We start from the raw sequence: 25,253 nt of genomic DNA on the forward strand, positions 1-25,253 counted from the left end.
AGTCCAATTAATTTTTAATAATGTACACATAGTGTCTTGTTTCATTTAGGATGCATGCCAATAGGTCATAAGTGTGTAAATGTAATTACTGGAAGCTACATGAGCATAGAAATCTTGCATACGTACTTGAGACTGTTCATCTGCGTCTACGTCGATACTCTGCAATCCCCCTTATGGCATGTGATGGAGGGTATCCCAAACTACTACTAGTCATTTGATTTCGTGTTCCACTCACAAATAGAATGAAGGAAAAATGATTGTCTGTATGCCTCCACATGAATCCCAGTTTTTCGGATCATATCTTCATGGTCCTTTTGTGCAGTGAATGTAGGAGGCAACAGAATCATTCTGCAGTCAGCTTCAGATGCAAGATTGTGAAATTTCTCAGTAACATTCCTCAAAAAGAATGTTGCCTTCTCTCCAGGGATTTCCATTTGAGTTCCTGAAGCATCTCAGTAACACGTGTTGTTCAAACCTACCAGTAACAAACTTAGCAGCTCGCCTCTGAATTTCTTAATTTCTTTCTTAATGTGACCTGGTACAGATCCCAAACAATTGAGCAGAACTGAAAAATAGGTTGCAATGTATTGTCTCTCTGCTAAAAAATAAATAAAAGGACATGCCAACTTTTGAACTACACCTCTGTTGATACCTGTTGTAAGAAGAAGAATAATTGTGTGTCACAAAGTGGCTGCTTCATAACAACAAAATGCATGCTCACATTGCATTGTAGGTTATTTTTTTGCTTGTGGACATAATAGACGGAACTGTATTGAGGCAAACAATAGTGATCATAACTGGCTCATTACAAACAATTGTAGGAAATGTAAATGTGCTCAGCTACATACACGATATGTCAAAGGAAATGGACTGATGTATCAGTAACATATGTGGTGAACTTATCTGTTTCTAATTATTAGAATCTCTTTGTTTCTGCAGATACTGTTCTGTGAACCCTCAGTAAAAGTTTTTTTTTAATCAGGAGTTGGTATATTTAGACATTGTACTCCAGTAACTATGAACTGTGGGACACACACAGATTTACTTTATTAAACTTAATTACATAGCAGATGCTACACTGCAGAAAACTGTGGTGACTCTTTAATTATACAGTATCTGTGAATGAGAACTGGAAGACTGTCATATGGCTAACATATTGTGAAGCAATTCTTACAGAGTTTTAAACTTAGCGATAGCTATTTCTGGCTCTTCTTAGCATCATCTAACATTACAATGTAATTTAATAATCTGCCCTTATACTGCTGGCAATAAGAGGGGTGGAGGCGTGATGTTCTGTGTGTTAGTGTGTGGAAATGAATTTTGCATGTGTCAGCTTGTTGAATTAAAGATTACATTGATCACGATGTATGCAGCAAGAATTCTGACCATCATTCAGCAAAATCTTAGAATATAGATGAAGAATTCTGTACTGATCTTGATGAAGTTAAATCATACAGATTCAGTAGATGTGATGGTCCTCATTTTACTGCTATAGAAATAATTCAGCATGCTATTGATGGATTTACAGTGTATAGGTGTTTTCGCTTGTTTCTTTCAGCTTTAATATTTAGCATTGGTTTTGTTACTTACAAGCATGTTGATTCATTTTTGTATAACATTGCTTTAATGCTTTGGCACATATGACACTGATGTTCATATAAGTGTGGACTATGGTGTAGAAGATTTTCATGCTAGTTTTAATACATGTTAGTGATGTTGTTACAGATTTTATAGTGTAAACATTTTTTTTGTGTTGGCCAGTTTTTAGAGGTTTTGTAGTGGACAATGTAATGAATATGATAGCCATATTTCATTGTAGATATGGACTGTTGGATAGATAGCACAATGTAGGCACTCATAGCTCCCTGGAGTGGGCAGAACTGTATTTCAGAATACGTCAATAACATAGTCAATAAATTTCAAAATAGCTTGAATGCTTTTTTTCATTAAAACTATGTTATAGTTTGCTTTGTAGCGTTTTCATATTTCTAGTAGCGAATCCAGTCCATTTTTATTTGTGTATATTTGTAGTATTAATTTATCCGCACTTATATGAATTTGTTTAAGCATGACTTATACTGCACCATTTCTTTGAGGTACCCTTAGCACTTCTTAGATATCCATCAGTTAAATCTTATTATGGAGATACTTGGAACCCCTTGTGATGAGTTTATGAACAAAATTTCCAGTGAATCGGTAAGTTCTGAGAGACATGATTGAATGATACCTTGCTTGCTTTATGTGAACCTATTTCTTTTCTGTGTTCAGTCTTTTGACACCAATTTGTATCATCAATATAATATTTAACACATAACAGCTATATGTTACCACGGCATATCCATCAGACGATGGTTGTGATTTCTCTGTAACTAATAAGATTAGTGCGGGCTCATACTGTAAAGGCAAGAACAATCTAAGTGATTACTATAGTAAGAAAGTTCTAGTGGAATGTAAATAATTCAGGAGTAAGGGAGACCACTCACCGAATAACAGAAGCGTTCCCAGGGTTCCTTGTGACGAACACTAACCTTTCAGCAAAAGAATGGACAGACATACACAGTCTCAAAACAGATGCTGGCCTAATCATCCTCCCTGCAGCCAAAGACTCCACCACTGTCGTTATGAATTACAGTGACTATCTGACAGAAGGCTTCTGCCAACTGTCTGACTCCTCCAGCTACAAGCTCTGTCATAATGATCCCATCCCAGAAATCTAACATAACTTCCAGTCCCTTCTGAAATTGCTAGACTCATCACAGAGCTTCTCCCCCAAGTCCATCTGCCTCATCACCCCATACACCAAACCCAACATGCTCCTCAAAATTGATAAACCCAACAGTCCTGGAGGCCCCTTTGTAGCTGATTATTGTGGTCCTGCAGAAAGAATTTCTGCTCTTCATGATCAACACGTCGAAGCATTTGCACCAAATGTAGCCTCACACATCAAAGATAACTGACCACTTTCTTCACCATCTCTCCACCATCCCCACCCCTTTACCTCCTGGATCTCTATTCGTCACCCTATACACCAACATCCATCATGCCCATGGTGTTGCCACTATCGAACACTATCTCACCCACTGTCCTTCAGACACCAAGCCCACTACCTCATTCACCTTACCAGCTAGATCCTGACACACAACCACCAGGTATATAGCTAAATCTGTGGCAGAGCCATGGGCACCGACATGACACCGTGCTACTCCAACCTTTTTTCTGGCTTTAGAGGAAATCTTCCTAGCCTCCCAAAACTCCAAACCCCTTGTCTGGTTCAGGTTCATTGATGATATCTTCAAGATCTGGACTCAGGGACAAGACACTCTATCCTTGTTTCTCCACAACCTCAACAACTTCTCTCCAATCTGCTTAACGTGGTCCTGTTCAACTCAGTGTGCCGCTTTCCTAGGGACCTCCACGTCTCTGATGTCTCCGTTCACACATTTGTTCATCATACATCCACTAACCACCAACACGACCTGCATTTCGACAGCTATCATCCCTACCACACGAGATAATTCCTCCCAAGCAGCCTTGACGCCCTTGGACAGCATATCTGCAGCAACAAGAAGTCCATTCCTCAGTACGCTGAAGGTCTCAAGAGGGCCTTCATAGATGGGCACTGACTCCCAAACCTAGTCCACAAACGAATTTTTCATGCTGTGTACTCACACACCCCTAATCCTACCACCACCCCCAAGAATCAACTAGAAAGCAGTGCCCCTTTGTTACCCAGTATCACCCTGAACTGAAACAACTGAACCATATTCTTTGGCAGTGCTTTGATTATCTATCTTCATACCCTGAAATGAGAGACACCCTACCCTCTTCCTAAAGCTGTATTCCGTCACCTGCCCAACACACACAGCATCCTGGTCAATCCCTACGCCACTCCCAATCCAAACCCCTTGCTAAAGGTATCATATCCTAGGGGAAGACCCAGGTGCAAGGCCTGCCCAAACCACTTACCCGACACTTTCTACTCCAGTTCTGTCACGGGCTTATCCAACCCATCAGAAGTAGGGCCACCAGTAAAAGCAACCACCCAATCACAGCACAGCATTTGATGTGGTATGATAATGAGCCATCTCTCCACCAGAATCAATGGCCACTGCCAAACTGTGGCCAAAAACAAAGGTGACTACCCATGGTATGAGATGGAGCTGAACACAACATGCTAGATTTCAATAACTGCTCCACAACTCAAGCCATCTGGATCCTTCCTCCACCACCAGCTTTTGTAAACTATGCAGATGGGAGTTATCTTACAACATGTCATTTGCATCCTTAATCCTCCTGGCCTCAGTCTCCATTAACCCCTGTCCCCACACCCTCCACCCAATTTCCCCCTTCCTCTGTTATATTACTCCCTCCCATTTCACATCACCTTCATCATGCATAACTCTGCTCCAGGCTCTGGCACATGTGCCTCACATGTATAGCCCATACTACTTCCTCTCCTGTTCCTGCCCCTGTTCCTCATCTCTCTTAACCACACCACCCAGTGTAACCCCCATCTGTCGAATGGCAATCACAGGATTGTGTGTCCAGCTGACACTGTGATGTGGGGGGCGCGCGCGCGCGCTTGTGTGTGTGTGTGTGTGTGTGTGTGTGTGTGTGTGTGTGTGTGTGTGTGTGTGCGCGCGCGCACGCGCGCGTGCGTGTACTATAGCTTGAAAAAGTTTATGACAAGATTGAAGTTGTGAGCAAGTAGTACATCATCAGATACAAACATCATTATTCCGCAAATAAAGGACTGCTGATAGGTAAAGCGCTACAGGAGATGCACTCAACAGCTAAGTAGGTGAGAAACATGTAAAATGGCTATCAAGAATTAAGCACTGAAGAGTTGTTGTGGTCATCAGTGCGAAGACAGGTTTTATGCAGGTCTCCATGTTACTATATCCTGTGTAAGCCTCATCATGTCTGAACAACTACTGCAACTTTTCGGACATGTCCGAAAGAACAGATACCGTCTTTATATATATAAGGCTCACCAGCCATTTGACCTTCTTCTTCTGTGGGGATGCACAAACAGTGCCCGAACTCTTACGGGAATCAGCAAAAAGCCGCAAGTAATGAGTATAATGGGCAGGGCCACTATGAATATAGTGCGGGACAATAAGTTGGGAATGTGGGTCTCACAGGAGGCATGTCAGAGATAAGTCCCAGCAGTCGCACTATCCTCTCTGGTCCTTGGTGGCTCAGATGGATAGAGAGGAGATCCCGGGATCGAGTCCCGGCCGGGGCACACATTTTCAACTGTCCCCGTTGACTTATATCAATGCCTGTATGCAGCTAGGGGTATTCATTTCGTTGTAATTGCTTATTTCTTCAATTCTATTTAGTACTTTCTTATTAGTTACACAATCTACCCATGTATTCTTCAGCATTTTTCTATAGCACCAAGTTTGAAAGCTTGTATGGCCCTCTTGTCTGAACTAATTATAATCCAGTTTTTTCTTCTGTACAAGACCACATTCCAGACAAATAAATTCAGAAAAGACTTTCTAACACTTAAACTTGCATTCACTGTTAACAATTTTCTCTTTACATAAATGTTTTTCATGCTAATGCCAATTTGCATTTTATGATCTTTCTACTTCAGGCATCATCAGTTATTTTGCTGTTCAAATAGCGAAACTCATTTGTTACCTTTATTGTTTCATTTTCCAATTCGAATCCCTCAGCAGTGCCTGATTTTATTTGACTACATTCCATTACCCTTGTTTCACTTTTGTTAGTGTTCATCTTAATAGGTTGGTGCATAAGTTGGTAGTGTTTTTGTTTTGCATGTTGGTATTTCGGTTGATATGGTTCATTTATCAATTGTAATTTTTTATTTGTAGTTCACTGGTGCTATTTCAGTTTACATATGCTCATTTTGTCACATAGGGATAGTGAGTGGAGCAGTAGATGCTAGAAAATGGAGTGCCAAATGGAGAATTGGAACTATTCTTCCATTTGAGTTCAATAGAGAGGTGACAGCAGTGGAGGCAGTCAGACACATTTGCACAGTATATTGAGATAATGTCATTGGACAAGACTTAGCAAAAAAAATTGTTTTCTTGTTTTAAGGAGGATTGTTTTGGCAATAGTGAATCTCCACATTCAGAAGACTTTTGGGATCTGATGAAGAGCTTTAAACACATTAATCCACAACAATCCACGTCAGTGTGCTCAAGAACTGGTGAATGTGATGAACTGTCATCATTCCATCATGTGACATTTGCATGCAATGGGGAAGGTTCAATAACTGTGTGTATGAGTATCACATGCACTAAGCCAAAATTGCAAAAATCAGTGGATGGTCATATGTGCAGTTGGCTTACAAACAACACTGACCATTCCTATCCTGTATCATTACTGGTGTCTTTATGCTAACATAAGGAAAAGAGAGGAATGATTGAGCCCAAACAAAGCAGCAATTCCCCACCAGAGACCTTCCTGCATCCCCAAAATATAATTTTATGCATCTGATTGAACAGCGATGGTGTGGTGTTCTAGAAATTGCTTCCCCCAGAGTGTAATCATCGCTGCTGACATTTATCTGCTAGACTGACAAAAAACACTATACACGAGTTGGGTTGGGAAGTCATTCCGTACCCACCTTATCCACATGGTCTTGTGCCTTCAGATCTGCAACTTTTCCATTCTCTATCAAACAACCTTCAAGGAACTTCCTTTCTGGGTGAAAATATGTTCCAAACTCGGTGAGTTCTCCGCCTCGAAACCAAGTGATTTCTACAGTCACGGAATCAAAAAATAACCCCAGCATTAGTAGACGGATGTAAAAAGTGGAGGAGAATATATTACCGATGACCTAAGTCTCTATTATGTGTATCTGTTGTTTTTATTAAACATAAGAAAAGATGCTATGAACTTATGCACCAACCTAATATAATATCTTTTCAAGACACTATCCATTCTGTTCAGCTGCTGCTCAAAATCCTCTGACCATTGCAATTTTGTCAGAAAAACTGAAGAGTTTTTATTTCTTTTCCCTGAACTTTAATTCCCTTTCCAAATTTCTTCTTGGTTTCCTTTACTGCTTGCTGCTCAGTATACAGATTGAATAACATAGGGGACAGACTCACGATAGCTAAATAAAAATATTTAGTATCACTTGGACAAAAATTCAAATGAAAAAAATAAAGGGAACTAAAAAGAAACAAAGTTAATAGAATTATTAAAATAATATGGTAAAGAATGAGCAATGAAAAAATTGTATTTAAACCAATTAATTAAATAAAAATAATGATTGCAGTTATTTTGATAAGGATATAAAAAAGTAGATTGTACTCAACAGGTTTCCAACCCACAATCTTCATCAATACAGTAACTTTACCACTACGCTATGGCACCTTCCTCTAATTCAGTGCTATTTTAAAGGCTGTAGAAGATCATAAGACATTCAGAAATTCTTTTTCATCAATTACTCCTGAATGAGGGCCCACCAAGGTGAAAGTCTACAGGATGTGATACCTGATTTCATAAAGTCAACCCCACCCTTCTTTCCTTGTAATATAAATTGTAGGGTCAGTATTGCCTCAGAGGCCACCATTCTTTGATGACATGTATTTAGCTGTTGCAGTTGATTTACAGAAGCATGGGCATGGTCCTTTGTGATAAAATGAGGTATGAAGCATCAAAGAAGTGAGAGGCAAGGGACAATTACGTATGACTTTCAGAAAGTGCCCAGCAAAGGGTGCAAGCACTGTAGAAAAGTTCTACTGATTCCAAACTATTTTTAAAACATTTGAGGAGTAAATTCAGAGTATGATTGAATAAGAATGAGAATTTAAGGTGTAAAATTCATAGCGAATGTAGCATCAGTACAATTGTTCATGGAGTATATCTTCTGTGAATTGTTTAAGTATTTTTGTTTGGCCTGTGTAAGATTGAAAGGCAAATGTTTGTAGAAGCAATCTGAGGGGAGATGCGATGTACAACAAAGTGTGCTGTTTTGCTTTCATGATAATTATGGACAGATTAACAGTAATTGGATTGGGAGCCATTGGGTACCAGTAGACATTTGCTATCATTTTATTGATTTTTAGGAAGTAAATGGCCAAAGTCCAAAATCTTTTAAGTGCAAAAAAGTTGTTAAAATTTCACACAGTACTGTTAAATATGAAAGAGTCTGTAGATACAAGCAGCTTGATGGATATTTTATTAGAGGATTGACGCTTGATAAAAGTGGGCTGTGTTAAACTTCTGGCATATACCGGAACCTTAAAGAAGAGTGAAAAGAGTAAACTCAAAATTTATTTTTGAAGGTTTTTATCGAAAGGTTATAAATGAAGTAAGATATAATGGTGGTGATGATGCTCTTGCAGAAGACTTCATGTAAAGTTGACTTGTAAATATTTATGTTAAGACTTCATTACCCAAACAAATTACTGATAGGTAGTGAAGCAGTAAATAAAAAAAATAAATATATAAATATCTGACTGTTGTTAACACTTTCTTGCATAAATGGTAAGAGTGGTGTGAGAAAGTGTTAATAAACACAGTGACACAGTCTGAAATTTAATATGAGACAAATTGTAGAGAGGTGTTGAAATAGCAGACATAGATTAACGAACCAGTTGAAACTGTAGTTTGCCACAACAAAGATTTGAGGCACAATTGCTAAATAAAAATTGGTACTATTTTGTAGCTCTCTCCATTGGAATATGTTCGGAGCTGGCAAAAAATCAATTGGGGAATAAATTAGTCAGTGCAGACTTGCTTTTATTAGCATAAAGATTCTTATGCCATTAGCTGTAATTGGAGAATAAAAAGCACTAAATGGAAAACTGAAAAGAATTTGTCAGTTTGACATTGCTTTTCTTACAGAGGAAAGTTTACCATTGAATAGCAGGTGAATGTTCTGACATGCTGTCCATAGTTGGTATTTACTGTGGCCTTATATTATACTTAATGGAGAGCAGTGACTTATGATGAATGTTGAACATATTGCAGTAGGAAAGGTGCATATAGAATCAGAAATGGATAAAGGGAAATTTTCTGCTAGTAAGACTGTACAGTTAATGTATCACATCCAAAAAGATTATCTAGTAAAAGAACTTTTTCTCAAGGTGAAAGCTACCAGTTCACTTTGGGGGGGGGGGGGGGGGGATGACTATACTGATTCAAATTTGGTGACTGTTGATGTAGAACTAAGGTGGGACTGAAACAACAGATTCTGTCGTAAGAAGTGTACAGGAACTATTCATGGTGCAGAAACTTTTCCAGTTACTAGAGTTTTTCCAACAGTCAGAATTTAAGGGTTATGATCAAGCTGAAAGTGCCTTGTTATTATTTTGTGTCACATAATACATAAAAAACTCTATTTTACAATTGGGGAATAAGACTCACCTTGCTTTAGAATTTGACATGTATGTGTGTGTACTTACTTGAGTGTGGCAGAGTTCAAACAACAACAACAACAACAACAACAACTTATGAAGCATGTACCCATGACTTTCCAACATCAACCAGTTAATGGAGTCCTCACCTTTCTGCACTGTGTGATGTATAATGAGTGCAATAATCCCAAGATCCTGCCTGACTATTAAGTTGTGAGATAAGTGTGACAACTTACAGCAAGTGCCAGATTTAGCTCAAATTAGACATTGGACAAAGACACTAGGTCCCTTCCCCACACACACTGCTGTTGTTTAGTTGCACGAATTAATCATTAAATCACTTCACTTCACACTATTTGATTAATTATGGTACAGTATTTTTCCATGGAGATATGTTATAGCAAATGAAAATATGATTTTTGTCCATTCATAATTACGTAAGGATACATTGTAGTTAATTTCTGTGCCTATGATGTCAATTTATTTGAATGTGGAAACCATTTGTAAGTTTTCTTTTATGGTACTGATATCTATTTTCCACAGTTTCATTTCTTGGTACTTCGAAATTTATGAAATACACCATTGAAATTATACTGCAGGTTTGCTTCATGCATTTCTCATAAACCGTCAATGAATAGCCAAGTTTAAGGCATGGATGTCTTATCAAAATGTAGCATCATGATTGTAACAAAAAAACCATATTTATAATGTCACTTACCAATGGTTGCAAAACATTTAAAAGTCTTTCCATATAATCAGTTAAATCAGCTGTAAATGAAGAGTGAATCTGTCCATGTTCTTCGATAAGTTTTCAGAGGTTGCCCACCAGTAACTTATCAGTTGTAACTGAGAGTGAGGGGTTGAAAGCAAAGAATTAGCTTGGCAATAATTGAATCAGTGACACTTTAAAAAGTAACAAATTTCCACAAGAAGTAACATCAGTTAAACAAAAAAACTAAGTAATCAAGATGGGCAAGTGTAAAGCGACATTCCTCAGACAGAAACAAAATTGCAGTTTCACTCAGAACTTATTGCAAAATGCAAATATCAGGTGTACAATTGAAAATGCAAAAATTTAATCTGTAGTTCTCAGGATTTTTTACCTCTTTTTATCAGGAGCAGATAATAAACAAAGAGAAGGAAAGACATAAAAGTACTGAAACAGAAGGAAAATTCTGAACTGGATGTGGAAAGTCTGATTCACTATGTTGATAGAAGGTGATGGAGCACATTGAGACAGAATGGAAAGTTAAAAGGAGCAGTATGCCCTTGGGACACATTTTTGTAAATATGTGAATGCCCTTTGGATTTATTTTTTTCCAGTTAGTTTGTGTCTTTACATGTGTAATAAAATTCAGTGATGAATGATAAATTCTTTTAGAGGTCTGAGTGGAAGTTATGATGTTTCCTCATATTAGGATTTCTCTAATGGTGTACAGATAATGATGATGGGTGATGAGCAATAGCTCAGTGAATTACTAAAATGAAGAAAACAAACAATGAAAAGTCCAGGTAAGAATATCAACAATATTAGAAAAGGATAGATTGCTACTTAACATCAAGATGACACATTGAGTTGCTGACAGGCATGATGAAAAAACTGGTACAAATAACCTTTTAGCCAAGCCTTCTTCAGAAAAGAGAAATGAAAACACATTCACACAAGCAAGAATAGTTCACACACACATGACCACTACCTCCAGCCACTGGAACAGAAACGCCTGGAAACAGAGCAAGACAATCCAGAGTGTGGTGTGAAAGGGGGAAGGATAGCATTGTAACACAAACCAGAACTTGCAACACCTGAAGAAGATAAAGCTAGGTTAGTTATTGAAAGGCACTACACAAAAACAGATTTATGAACTTGATTGTAAACTTGAAAAATATCATCAGACAATCACAGTGACAGCTTCAGATATAACATAATACATTACATTCTTGGGTTAGTTATTGTAAAAATAAGATTAACCTGAACAAAGAGAATATTTCTCTGGGTGTTTATTGTTAGGGGTTTAGCTATAGTCCTCAGAACAATGATTTTTTACCTGGAAAGATTGTCGTAGGGCCTATGTGCCTTCAAAATAATTATGGTTCTTGATGCAACAGCTTTGTCCACATTCTGCAAGAGGTTTATCTATGCTGCATTCTTTTCATTTGTATTTTCGACTCATTTACATAAATTATGTAATGCTGAGATTGTGGTTTTGAATGTTTGTGTTTTGGGGAGGAAAGAGAGCAGTATTCAAAGTATTGCCTTATACCAATGAAATCAAGTCTATAGGGTGTTCTACAATATTTTCAGTGCTGTTTTAGTGCACAATATGTTGTGTTTTTTATGTAATACGTAAAATAAGGGAAGGGCAATCACTCACCTACATTGGACCGATACATGGAGCACAGAAAGAAGTAACAGGAAACAGCGTTCTCACTAGCTGTTGAGCTCCTGCTCTTTTTCTGGCAAAAGTATGTGTGTTCACACACACAGACACCCACTATTAAGAAATTTCCTGTCAAATTAAAGCTGAGGATGGCCTTTAGGCTTTGGCTAAGCCACTGCATCCTTTTCCCCAGGAGTGCTATTTCAGTGAGGAATTTGGAAGAATTTCTGTGGAGTTAAAAGTATGAAAGAGGTAATGGTAGAAGTGAGGCTGTGAAGGTTGGTTGTAGGTTGTCGTATGTTGACAGCTCAAGAAGTAAGAGCACGGATCGTGATAGGTAAGGATTTGGGTTCAACTCTCCATCTGATATGTGTTTATTGATAACATCACTATACAGATAATTTAAAGTCCAAAGCAGCAGTTGTACAAGTCATTCATAAGAACAACCAGATCAGTTTGAAATCTTGGATGGAATCTAAATATTAAAATGAGGAATAATTCAAAAGCCAAGATCGCTTAAATACTGTTTACTGAATAACCGGTTTCAACACACTAAAGATGCCATCATCGGATCTGAATGTAGATTAACATATATAAACCATTCAGATCCGATGATGGCATCTTTAATGTGTTGAAGCCGGTTATCCAGTAAACAGTATTTAAGCGATCTTGGCTTTTGAATTATTTCTACACCAGAGTGATTGCCCCACTACGCGCTATGTGTTCACTGCAAAATATTAAAATGAAGTTAGGTCATTACCCACAAAATATCAGTCATTCTAAAACACTGACAGACATGTGAAAAATGAAACTTGTTGTTAGATTAAAACTGTGTGGACCTGTAACATTTGCCTGCCAAGGGCACTTGCTTTACTGACTGTGCAATCCAAGCACAGCTTGTGACCCATCCCCACAGCCTTACTTCTGCCAGTACCTCTCTCTTACCTTCAAAGCTTCACAGAAGTTCTCGTGCATATCTTGTGTAGCACTCCTGAAATTTCTCCACAATATCCTTTCTTTCCTGGAGTGATAGTCCCTCAAGGCTTTGCAGTTGAAAGATAGCAGACATAATGGTGGAACTAAAGCTGTGAGGGCAGGTCAGAAGTCACACTCGGATAGCTCTGTCATTGGAGCTCTTGCCCTGTAACCTGTTGATGGCTGCATGCTTAGTGATGGATGTTTAACTGCCAGGCCAGGCATACGGCACTAAGCATGAGGCTCTGATATGACCAGTGGTAGCCACACAGCATTGAGCATGCAGTTTTGCTGCTGGTGGCCAAGTGGCAGACAAGCATGTTGAAAGTAAAGGCCCTACATTAAAGCCTCTGTCTGGCTCACAGTTTGAATCTGCCAGGAACTTTCAAATCAACGCAGCGCTCTGTGCTGCAGAGTGGAAATTCATTATTGGCTAAATGGTAACTAGATTAGCTTTCAAGCCATCCTTATGTGATGAGCTAAAAATCTGCAAAGTCTTGGAATAAAGTAAGTATTTGGAAGTGTAGTTTAGGTGTGTCCTTATAATGTTCCCCTATCATCACTATGTATGTGCCACCCACCTCTCGTGCTCATTGCGACATATTCTATGCTATAGTTATTTTTCATTATGGCTTATGAGACTTCTGTGAATGATGAAGCTGTTTGGTGTAGTTGCTCTCTTGAGATTCCATCATTTGCAATTAAAAAGAATATTGTACAGAGTGATTAAAATTGAGGGACAATTTCATATGACCAATTTTCGGCAATATCGAATATAAATACATTATGCTGCTGTGACTTTTAAAAAATACGTTTCATTGTTTACACCAGCCTTAAATGTAAGTAATTCCTTTCTCACTAAACCCCATCATCAGAAGTGCTGAGTTGCTTGCAGAAAGAAATCTCAGTGAGATCAGGCAGGAACAGCACATATTAGCAGAAGGCATTATCTGTGTTTGATGCACACCCAGTTAGTTGATACGACAGTTTTCATTTATGTTTTAGTTTATACACTTTATTGGAAAGTGAAACTTGTTTGTCTTCTTCTTTTTCTTCTTTCTCAGATCCCAAAAAACTGAACAGTGTGTCCGTTGGATTTTCTACATAAAGGAAGTATTGCTTCTTACTTCCATTTTATTTGCAATGGACACAAAATCCTCAAAAAAAGTGCCTCTTCAAGATTATGAGGCTGTTATTTGTCTATCAGTTACAATTTCCACTGGATCCCATGTAATCACTTCCGTAGAATATAGAATGTTCCTTATAGAAATTTATGTCTCTCTTATTTAACAATGGAGTAACTTTGTTTTGTGTTTATGACACTGATTCAATCATTCAAGAAGGCTGTCGTCTCTCAGGGCCTCCATTTTTCCTATGCACAGGGCAAATAGTAGAATTTTCTTGATATAAAACATAGGTGCTGCCTACGTTACCCACCAGTCCTCAACCTCCGCTAATTTCAAGTTGCCGCCCCCTCGTACCTCACCTGTCATTCAACAACATCTTTGCCTCTGTACTTCCGCCTTGACTGACATCTCTGCCAAACCTCTTTGCATTTACACGTGTCTGCCTGTGTGTGTGTGTGTGTGTGTGTGTGTGTGTGTGTGTGTGTGTGTGTGTGTGTGTGTGTGTGTGTGCGCGCGCGCGCATGCGTGCGTGCGCTAGAGAGTGTATACCTGTCCTTTTTTTCCCCTAGGGTAAGTCTTTCCTCTCCCGGGATTGGAATGACTCCTTTCCCTCTCCCTTAATACCCACATCGTTTCGTCTTTCCCTCTCCTTCCCTCTTTCTTGGTTGGGTTGCAAAAGCCTGAAATGTGTGTGTGTGTGTGTGTGTGTGTGTGTGTGTGTGTGTGTGTGTTTCTTATTGCGTCTATCAACATACCAACGCTTTTGGTAAGTTACAGCATCTTTGTTTTTCACTGTACATTTTCTGCTAAAATTTATATAGTTTTCACAAACAGAACTTTGGTCAGTGTTTTTGTGACAATCCGTTCATTTATTACCTTCTCTCTCCCTCCACCATCCACAGTGATTGCTTCTTCAGAGGATAAAATCTGCAGCAGCACTGAATGAAGATGTGAACTCCAGTGTGTTACAAATCAAGCTAAAGTACATAAATTCACTTAAATTTAATTTTTCACTATACTCGATTAGTGTTCTTCACACACTTGCATGTCAATGTATGCTGACTGCTACTTCACACAGTAACTGTTTTAGAACTCATTAAATGCATGATCTGATCTATATTGCAAAAAAGAAATTATTACACCCTTTTAGATGATTCCAACCCACTCAAGATTTATTGTTGCATGGTGCATATGGAGTGCATGAAATGATTACATTTACAGATCAATAGCACAAGCAGTTCTGATGTACCAGGTATCAACCCATGTGAAACACCCATATTATATGTGGTGTAGCCTCCATGTGTGGTATTGCAGACGCTGACTCTGGCATCGTACAGATGGCTAATCCTGTCCTGGGATGCATTGTGCCATGCCTGCTCATCCTGTTCACATATTTCTGTAAGAGTTGTTGGTCGATGAGTCGAACAAGTCAATTCTTGTCGTGCATCCTTTTTTTTTTTTTTTTTTTTTTTTTTAGGCGTGCAGCCGCATACATTCGACTTTATCTTCTAATATTTCGGCTGAATACCATCCAGCCATCTTCAGGGTGAGTCGAGGTGAATGACACTCTAGCACTTACTCCATCCTTTTAAACCCGCGGATCGCACCACTGCCTATTCGGCCACAGATACAGGAGGCGCCAAAAACGTTGATCAGTGGCAAAGAGGTATGACACACGTATGGAATTAGCTGTATGAGCGCGAAGTCGATCCATACAGTGATATCAATGTATCACTGCGAGCTGCACCGTCGTGATGTCTTTGTGAGTTTATTATGGAATTGCCGGATTCCATGATTTGTCCAAGCTGAAGCCACTATCTCTATTAATTAAATTCATTGCCAACCAAATTTCAGTTGCTGCTTTCGCTACTGAGTCCCAGGAAGATGAATTTGAGGCTAAAATTTCGACATTATTGTACACCACGAGTGCCCAGTGACAGTGCAGTGCTCTGCCACCACAGATTTATTAGGTTGTAAGAGCTGGGTGTACCTGCGGTGCCCTGTGCCTCTCTCCTGGACTGTACGTGTCATTTGTCCGATGTATGAACGACCGCACTCACAGGGGATCTTGTAAACCCCAGGATTCCGAAGCACCAGATCATCTTTAACGGAACCCAGCAGTGCTGCTGTCTTTGGTGGAGGGTGAAAAATCACTTTCACTTTGTGTTTACTGAGGATCCATCCTATTTTTGACAATAGGCTCCCCACGTATGGCAGAAAAGTCATGGATTAAAAACTTTCCATGTCTTCTTCTGCTTTTCTTATTTCGCTGTTGGTTTCATTTGTAGTACCTTATGTATCTGCTGTGGAGAGTACTGTTGGCTTCAAAAACTCTTCTCAGGTGTAAAAGCTCATCATCCAGACTCCTCTCGTCAGCAATGACGTGTGCTCTGTGTACCAGAGTTCTGAGTACACTCCTCATCTGCGAAGGATGGTGGCAACTACTTGTGCGTAAATATCCCATGCATATGTCATACCTATGTCCAATATTATGGAAATGGAAGAGGATGTAGATGAAGATGAAATGGGAGATACGATACTGCGTGAAGAGTTTGACAGAGCACTGAAAGACCTGAGTTGAAACAAGGCCCCAGGAGTAGACAACATTCCATTGGAACTACTGACGGCCTTGGGAGAGCCAGTCCTGACAAAACTCTACCATCTGGTGAACAAGATGTACGATACAGGCAAAATACCCTCAGACTTCAAGAAGAATATAATAATTCCAATCCCAAAGAAAGCAGGTGTTGACAGATGTGAAAATTACCGAACTATCAGTTTAATAAGCCACAGCTGCAAAATACTAACGCGAATTATTTACAGACGAATGGAAGAACTGGTAGAAGCCGACCTCGGGGAAGATCAGTTTGGATTCCGTAGAAATGTTGGAACACGTGAGGCAATACTGACCTTACGACTTATCTTAGAAGAAAGATTAAGGAAAGGCAAATCTACATTTCTAGCATTTGTAGACTTAGAGAAAGCTTTTGACAATGTTGACTGGAATACTCTCTTTCAAATTCTAAAGGTGGCAGGGGTAAAATACAGGGAGCGAAAGGCTATTTACAATTTGTACGGAAACCAGATGGCAGTTATAAGAGTCGAGGGGCATGAAAGGGAAGCAGTGGTTGGGAAAGGAGTGAGACAGGGTTGTAGCCTCTCCCCAATGTTATTCAATGTGTGTATTGAGCAAGCAGTAAAGGAAACAAAAGAAAAATTTTGAGAAGGTATTAAAATCCAGGGAGAAGAAATAAAAACTTTGAGGTTCGCCGATGACATTGTAATTCTGTCAGAGACGGCAAAGGACTTGGAAGAGCAGTTGAACAGAATGGACAGTGTCTTGAAAGGAGGATATAAGATGAACATCAACAAAAGTAAAACGAGGATAATGGAATGTAGTCGAATTAAATCGGGTGATGCTGAGGGAATTAGATTAGGAAATGAGACACTTAAAGTAGTAAAGGAGTTTTGCTATTTGGGGAGCAAAATAACTGATGATGGTCAAAGTAGAGAGGATATAAAATGTAGACTGGCAATGGCAAGGAAAGCGTTTCTGAAGAAGAGAAATTTGTTAACATCGAGTATAGATTTAAGTGTCAGGAAGTCATTTCTGAAAGTATTTGTATGGAGTGTAGCCATGTATGGAAGTGAAACATGGACGATAAATAGTTTGGACAAGAAGAGTATAGAAGCTTTCGAAATGTGGTGCTACAGAAGAATGTTGAAGATTAGGTGGGTAGATCACGTAACTAATGAGGAGGTATTGAATAGGATTGGGAAGAAGAGATGTTTGTGGCACAACTTGACTAGAAGAAGGGATCGGTTGGTAGGACATGTCCTGAGGCTCAAGGAATCACAAATTTAGCATTGGAGGGCAGTGTGGAGGGTAAAAATTGTAGAGGGAGACCAAGAGATGAATACAGTAAGCAGATTCAGAAGGGTGTAGGTTGCAGTAGGTACTGGGAGATGAAGAGGCTTGCACAGGATAGAGTAGCATGGAGAGCTGCATCAAACCAGTCTCAGGACTGAAGACCACAACAACAACAACAACAACATGTCATACCTCTTTGCTGCCGATCAATGTCTGTGGCATCTTGTATATCTGTGGCCAAATGCGCAGTGGTGCGGTCCAAGGGTCTGAAAGGACGGAGCAAATGCTGGAGCCCCAGTCACCTCGGCTGGTCGGTGTTCGGAAGAAGTGGAATGTATGCGGCTGCACACCCGAAATTTGATGGAAGAGTCAATTCTTGTCCCATCATTTTCGACATGTACTCCAATAGAGACAGGTCCGGAGATCGTGCTGGTGAGGAAAGTGGCTGCACGTCTTACAGAGCACAGAGCACATGGAGTTCCACAGGCACTGTGTGGGTGAGCATTACCATGTTGGAACAACACATCACTTTCCCGTAGCAAGAATGGCAAAAGAACGGGTCTGACAACATTATGCACATATCAAGCACTGGTTAGTGTCCCCTCCAGAAACACCAAAAGTGAAAGAATGTTGTTTTTTATCACACCTCAGACCATAAGGCCTGGGGTGAGATTAGTGTGTCTTGGACAGATGCATACATTGTACAAGGCAGCAATCACCTACACTTGAATGCAGGCAGAATATGCTTTCATCACTGGCGACCAGTGCGTGCCATTACATCTTCCCAGTGATTCTCTGATGGCACCATTTGATGCTGTGGCACGATTGGAAGACAGGCTGGAGGTGTGCATGCCCATAGTTCCACTGCTAATAACTGGTTCATAACAGCTCGTGTTGACACGTCTGGGCTCACAAGTCCTCTTATCTGTGCTGTGGTAGCTGTATGATCTGCCATTGCTGCACTTAAAATACAGTGATCTCGGTGGATGTCTGTGCTGTACAGACATACAAAACCTTGTCTACAGGTATGAGAATTTCATCTGAGCACTGATACCAGCAACATTGCACACCCGATGCAGTCTGTTCAAATTGTGTGGCAATTCTCCAAAAGGACCATTACACCACTCAGAAAGCCACAATTTAACCCCTTCCAAACGTACTTAGTTGGCTGTAGGAAGGCGTGTGACAGTACTCTGAAAGGACCATCCCACCACTCAGAAGGCAACAATTTGACCCCTTCCAAACTCTCTTAGTTGTTTGTAGGAAGCAAGAGTGTGTCTCTGTGGCATGGTTGCCTGCTTGCTTCAACATTTGCATCACACTGAGCCTTCTGGCTGTGAGCATTCCCTATTAAAGGGTAGAGAGAGGTAGACTGGTAGCTATGCCACCTCACTGTCTGTTGGCGAACAAGGTTGAAACCATTATCAGTACGTCTGCTATCCTCCAGGTGGCATATGTCATCATTGGATCAACATTGATTGTGTATTTCTAGGTGCACTAGTTTTTTTTCCTGGCAGTGAAGTTGTAGGAATCTTCCGGAGAACACTTCTAAAAAACTTCTAAAGAACAATTAATTTGAGTTATATACTTGCTTGCCAATTTACTGGACGATTAACACTTGGATGACTTCAGCAGAAATCCTTTAACAGTGTGTGTTCAGTAATAATTCAGAATCTTACGGTCTAATATTGCTGTATCATTTGGCATTATATTTGCTCTTCCCTTATTCTCCAACACATCTGTTCTACTTTTATTTTCAATTCTTCTAATGATCTGTGTAACCACAAATTTATGTGACCTCAAATTATCTGTATAATATTTGTTTCAGCAGGAAGAGTTTGTCTCAGAAGAGGGGTTCCTTCTTAGCAGATTTGGAAAGAGAAACAAATGAGCAGGCTGAGAGGCAAACAAATTTAAAAATATGCTGAAATCATTACATTTTTGTCACCTTACACCATGCTCCGAGAGTGCAAAATAAATCCCCTTTTTAATTAGCACTGACATGATGCAGACAAGACCACTGTTTGCTCCATGGTTTCAATTGTATTTTAAGGATCCACTGGTCAAATACTAGTTTCCACTTTTCTAAACTTTCCAAGTCCAAAATTACATTTTTGTTCTTGAAGTGTATTTCATACGACACGGAGATTCTATAATGTTTAGAACGTATGACAATAGTAAGTCATTTTCACAGTCTTCAGTTTTCCAGGCATTCCCCTGATATAACTTCATAGAGAAAGTCCAAAGTGAAGATCATATAGACACAAAGGGACAATGTTTTAACACAAAAATACACTCCTCCTAGTGTCACTCTTTTAGACATTTTCTCTGCATGCAGATATTCCACTGGTTGCAGTTTTTTGTTTCATCAAGTGGTGATGTAGATGGTTAATAAGAGCTTGCAATATCAATTTTCTATTTCATAGTTTTACATTGGATTTTGTGTGTTCGATAACCTTTGGGCCTTATTTTATAAATGGCTTATGTTTTCCCTGACGATGTTTGGAATTACTGTGAGAGAATTAAGCTCTTTCAAAGATTGTAGGTGGTGCAGACACATTGTCTTGCCTGTGTTGAGTATGGAGTACACTACAACTGGTAAACATTATGAATCAGATTATTTTTAACATATTTAACCATTGTAGCTAGTAATGCTTAGAATCCTTAACAAAGTTTTTCTGCAGACATTGATCATTTAACACGCATTCTAGTGCTTTGTGGAACTCCAACTAAGGAGACAATTGATAAAATAACAAGTGAGGAGGTAACTGTCATAAGCTAACTTATTTTTAATAGCTATTTTTACAGTTTTATTTTGCATTTTGTAAATATGTTTGTAATTCAGGTAAATCACATGATGCTTTGTTTGCTTCTTGTCTGTAAATTGTAAAGTAATGTAAGTAACGTGGTATACTTTCTAACTTATTTCAGTATGTGCATGCTGCTGGCATACATTATTACATAACAATTGTACAGTGATGAAAACAGTTAACTCAGCGGAGGTATCAACCATTGTAGGAAGAGATGCTTAGAATATGTTGAAATATATTGACGTATGTGTTGTGTGTATGTTATCCGTATGACTCAGTGTGTTAGATGACAGTTTTGGGACTAGTTAAATAGTTTGCAGTATTGCAAAGCTTCAAAAGTTAAAAGTTTTCCTGATAGTTCACAATGATCATAACTGGCCAACGCTGATTCTCACCTGCTGTCAGGATTTCATGAATTTTTGGAGAATGTTATACCACTTCTCAAAGAGGGGTAGCTTAAGTTCTGGGACAATCATTAGAGGCATTGTGTATTACACTGCACCTTCCTAATGAATCACAGGAATGTTCAATAAGATTCCAGTTCAGGGAGAATGCTTATCATTATATTAATCTCCTCACATCACAGTTTGTTCTTCTTCAGTTAAGCTCTGTTGGAGGAAGTGCTATAATGTTACTGTTTGCAAGGCTCACCACAGTTGAGTTTCACTATGGCATATTTCTAATGAAATGTGAGCAAGAGTTCTAATGAAATGTGAGCAAGAGTTCTAATGAAATGTGAGCAAGAGGTAGGAACTGCTACTCAAAAACAACAGTACTCTGTTGTTGTTTTAATGCTTCTAATTATTTGAAAGCAGTCCTACAATCATGACTATTGACATTAGTTAATCTAATGCTTTGACTGACTATTGTTGTACCAGATTCCAATAAATTGCCCAGCCGTGATGTGCGATGTTTAATCATGTTGAAGGGAGCACAGGCATTAACATACCTGAATCCTAAAGCACCAGTACTTAAATAATACTCAGCTTGTCAGTCATTTGTCTATTTATTATTTGTGTGTGAGAAAACAGCCATTTATGCTTTCCTTTAGTGATTCTGTGCTGTTTTGCTTTAAGCTGTTTCAAGCAGTATATGCTTCTCAGAATCCATCAAGATATATTTACTGATCCTCTAATCAGTTTGATCATTCTACACATGAGGCAGTCCTCAGCTGTCTGCTGTTATTGCCAAAATATGAGGGAAAAGTTCGCAGTATTTCACAGAGAAATAATATAATTCTCTTTCAAAATACTTACAAGTCCCATGAATGGAAGTACCCATGTCGAAATTGCACTGGTTCATTGTGACTGTTGCCAATCTGGGCAGTCAGAATCACGAAGTGCTCAAGGGTATGTAAGACTTCTGCATCATTCTGGAAGTAAACCACATTTTGGGAGCTGTTCTGGCCATTCTAGGAAATTGAAAAATGTATTAGTGTTCTCATTTTAGGAGTATTGTTGGGGTTTTCCTGAATAGTTGCTGAGCAATCAGTCTTCCGTGACAAGCAAGCTCTGGGGCTGAAAAAGGCCAACAGCAGATAAATCAGTAACAAGGTGAAATTTGGTACGAGAAAGGAAACTGAGATTTTCAGGCCTTATAGGAAATCGTTATGGCCTCTGTTTCGATTTGATCTAGTTGATCATTGTCCTTAATGGTGTACAAAATGAGTCAGGTTTGGAAAAAACAAGACACTGTCAATGGCTTTTCCATGATATGTGTGTTTTGAATGTCATTTTATTTTCCAAAATTTAACTCTTAATTATAAAGACTAATATTCGAACATCCGTGAATATACATTGCCCAGCCCCTAAGAGAACCTGATACATCCATATCCATTTGGTAGGAGACAGACAGATATTAATCTGCATATAAATAATGAGCTTGTTTGGTATTCAGATGCTGGTGCCATCTTGTCTTCATAATGTTTGTAGTTGGTGTATCACCTGTGGAAGGCAGATGTTATCTTGCAAAGTAGGTGTGGCAGATAAGAAATAAATTATCATGTGGCAATATGCATATTCCTTGCTATGGTTCACTCAGTTGTGGAGTACATATTTTAAAAAGCGACCAGGGCAAGAGGGCTACCTTGGATGAGAAATTTTTTTTGCTGTTCTTGCTGTGAGGGATACTCTATGAATGTGTGTGGTTTTAAACAGTGGCTTCATGACTGTACCACATATTACACCTAAGTCCTCTGGAGGGTATACTCCTGTCCATTTATAAGTGGGTTGTAACAGGTGCTGTAGGTGAATGAGGAGTGTTATAACATTCAAACTATTATGTAGATTCTGTTTAGCAATATGAGTAATTGACTTCCATATTCTGATTTGCAATATGTTGCGACTTCAGAGTCTTAAATGATTGTCAGAATTTTTTCGAGGTGGTGTTGAATAGCTTCATTCTCATGGAGTGAATGTTTTTGTCTGGCAAAACCAACTTCTCTAATCGAGAAGTCCTTGTTATATTGTTGAGTCACTGGGTATTAGCAATTAAAGGGAAATTTCCTGAATAGTGTGAAAATGGTACTGTAAGCAACATAAATAGGAATCCCCCACCTCTGCTGTTTAATTGAATGGAGGCAGTTGTGTTACCAGACCAGGTTTCACTTCTTTAGATAGTTTGTGCAGGAATTAGATCTTTTGCCGTAGTTCTGATTGGTGCTGTTGTTACTGATGTTGCAGAAACTCAGTTTATCGTTAATTCACTATTATTGCTAATCACAAATTATGGGAGCAAAGCAGATTCCATTTCTTCCAGTAGTTAGTGCAGCACTTGGATCTTCTTTTGCTGTAGTTCTGATTGACGCTGTTGTTACTGAAGAAGTTGTAGAAAGTCAGTTTGTCTTTAATTTTCTCCTATTACTACCACAAATACCACTGCAGAGTAATTCTATTGTCAATAAATGTAAGAATCCTACTGCCCATGAAGAGGCTTCTGTAAGATGCTATCAGCTTCTTGTCATGTGCATTGTCCTAAAAGATTTATGCTATAGTACACTATTAGGTAAAAGTATGGTAGTAATCCCATCTTTTGTAGCGAGAAAGATTTCTCTGTACAAAGCACAAAGCAGGTAAGACTTAGCTTTCCCATTAATTTATCCCTGTGCTGGTGCCACCTCATTTTTTATCTGTTTCGGTGACTAGAAGTTTCGTACATTTTGTTTCACATAATGTGTTCCCGTTGATCTTTCTGTCTGGTACCTTAACTCTTTTTTTGCATAACATTGGTTTTTGTAGTGTTAAAAGCTCAGATGTTTGCCATAAACCATTTGTAAGATTGTTTCACTATTCTCCTGACTGTTCAGGTGCGGATGTGTTTGGGTCCTTTATTGATATAATTTTACCACTTGCAAGCATAATAGTATTTGTAGGAGTGAGCCAGATCAGATTCTTTATTTAACATTACTCCAGTAAAAATTAATTTTTATTGCTGTGTTATTTTTTAATATCAACATTTTGAGTATGATTCCATCCAAGCAAAGGAGATCTTTAATGCCAAAACTATGTAATTTACCTAGTAGAGTTTTATGATCCACACAGTATTGAAGACCTAGGTGATGTCACAGAAAATGGTGCTGGGGTAAATTTTCTTTAGTTCTACCAGACCTGAGTTCATGAGATCTTTTGTTGATTTGTTTGTTGAGAAGTCCTTACAGAAGTAAGACTGGGCACCTTTTAAAGGTTGTCAGAAAAGTGGTTCAGTATTCTGTTATTAACTAGCTTCTCTGAAAATTTTGAGAGTACATGGAGGAGGGAGGTACGTTTATAATTAAGAGGTCACTGTTGATCCCAAGCTTTATAATTAGGTGTTACCATTACATAGTTTAGTATTTCAACAAATACACCTTTACACATTGAGTAATTACGAAGATAACTCAAGGAGAGCACTATCAAGTGCTTTGGTTGATATACCTTCATAGCTAGAAGAGCTATAGCTTCTCAGTGACATAAAGCTTTTTGTTATCTTTCCAGTAGTTGAGTTGGCAAAAGTTATGCCCGTTGTGGGAATATGCAAGGCCTGCCTTAGTAAATCTCATGGATCCATTGTTGATGATATATTTTTGTCCCATTGCTTTCTACTGCTGTTAGAAAAAAATTAATTTGGTGGTCAATAATTGGAATCTAACGTCATCTGTCTTCCCATTATTGTCATCAGGGAACTGAACGTCGTTTGCCTTACGAAGTTGATTCATTTCATGCTTGATATCTCCCTGACACAGGATAATTTGATCCCAGTTATTACCCAAACTTTCTCACTGCTTACACACTGTCTGTCCCTGATTTGTTGTAAAAGGAAGTTCTTTCTATTGCCATTTCTATTGTGTGTGCGTGGTTAACTTCTTTACATTGTCTGTCTACTAAATTCTCTCTCTATAGTGTTACAGAATCAGCATTTATGCTCACATGAAACTGTACTTCTTCCTTCTTAGCTAAACTAGGTTGACAAGGGTGATCCATTGCTGCTATTTGATCATCATCATCAGGTAGATCATTTGTTGTGGAACCACATATGCTTCATGACACACTTTTGGATTTAAAAATAAATTATCATCTGCTGTTGGACTATGTTGTTCTGATCTTGTTGTCAGTGTTACTGTGGGAAACAGACCAAAGCTGGATGTCAGTAACTTTAGGTGCCCACAATTAGTGCTGTCATAGATGAACTCAGTATTGTAGCCACAAAATACTGCAACTTCTCAATTACTTTTACTAAGTCTCATTAATATTATCTCTAATTGCATG

At 38.8% G+C, this 25,253-nt stretch overlaps 1 protein-coding gene across 2 annotated transcripts in view; it reads left to right on the forward strand.

Moving 5' to 3' along the window:
• LOC126480984 (mitogen-activated protein kinase p38b) overlaps positions 1-25,253 on the forward strand; it is a 97,104-nt gene that overhangs the window by 62,087 nt on the left and 9,764 nt on the right. The window contains exon 7 of one of the 2 annotated variants that reach the window (XM_050104422.1): positions 2,117-2,196. In XM_050104422.1, coding sequence (XP_049960379.1) covers positions 2,117-2,196 — 80 coding nt within the window. Of the gene's footprint in view, positions 1-2,116; positions 2,197-20,385; positions 20,466-25,253 lie in introns of both variants that reach the window. The other variant, XM_050104423.1, reaches the window with a different exon arrangement.

Source organism: Schistocerca serialis, chromosome 5 (assembly GCF_023864345.2).
Source record: "Schistocerca serialis cubense isolate TAMUIC-IGC-003099 chromosome 5, iqSchSeri2.2, whole genome shotgun sequence".
In the NCBI taxonomy this organism is placed as follows: domain Eukaryota; kingdom Metazoa; phylum Arthropoda; class Insecta; order Orthoptera; family Acrididae; genus Schistocerca; species Schistocerca serialis.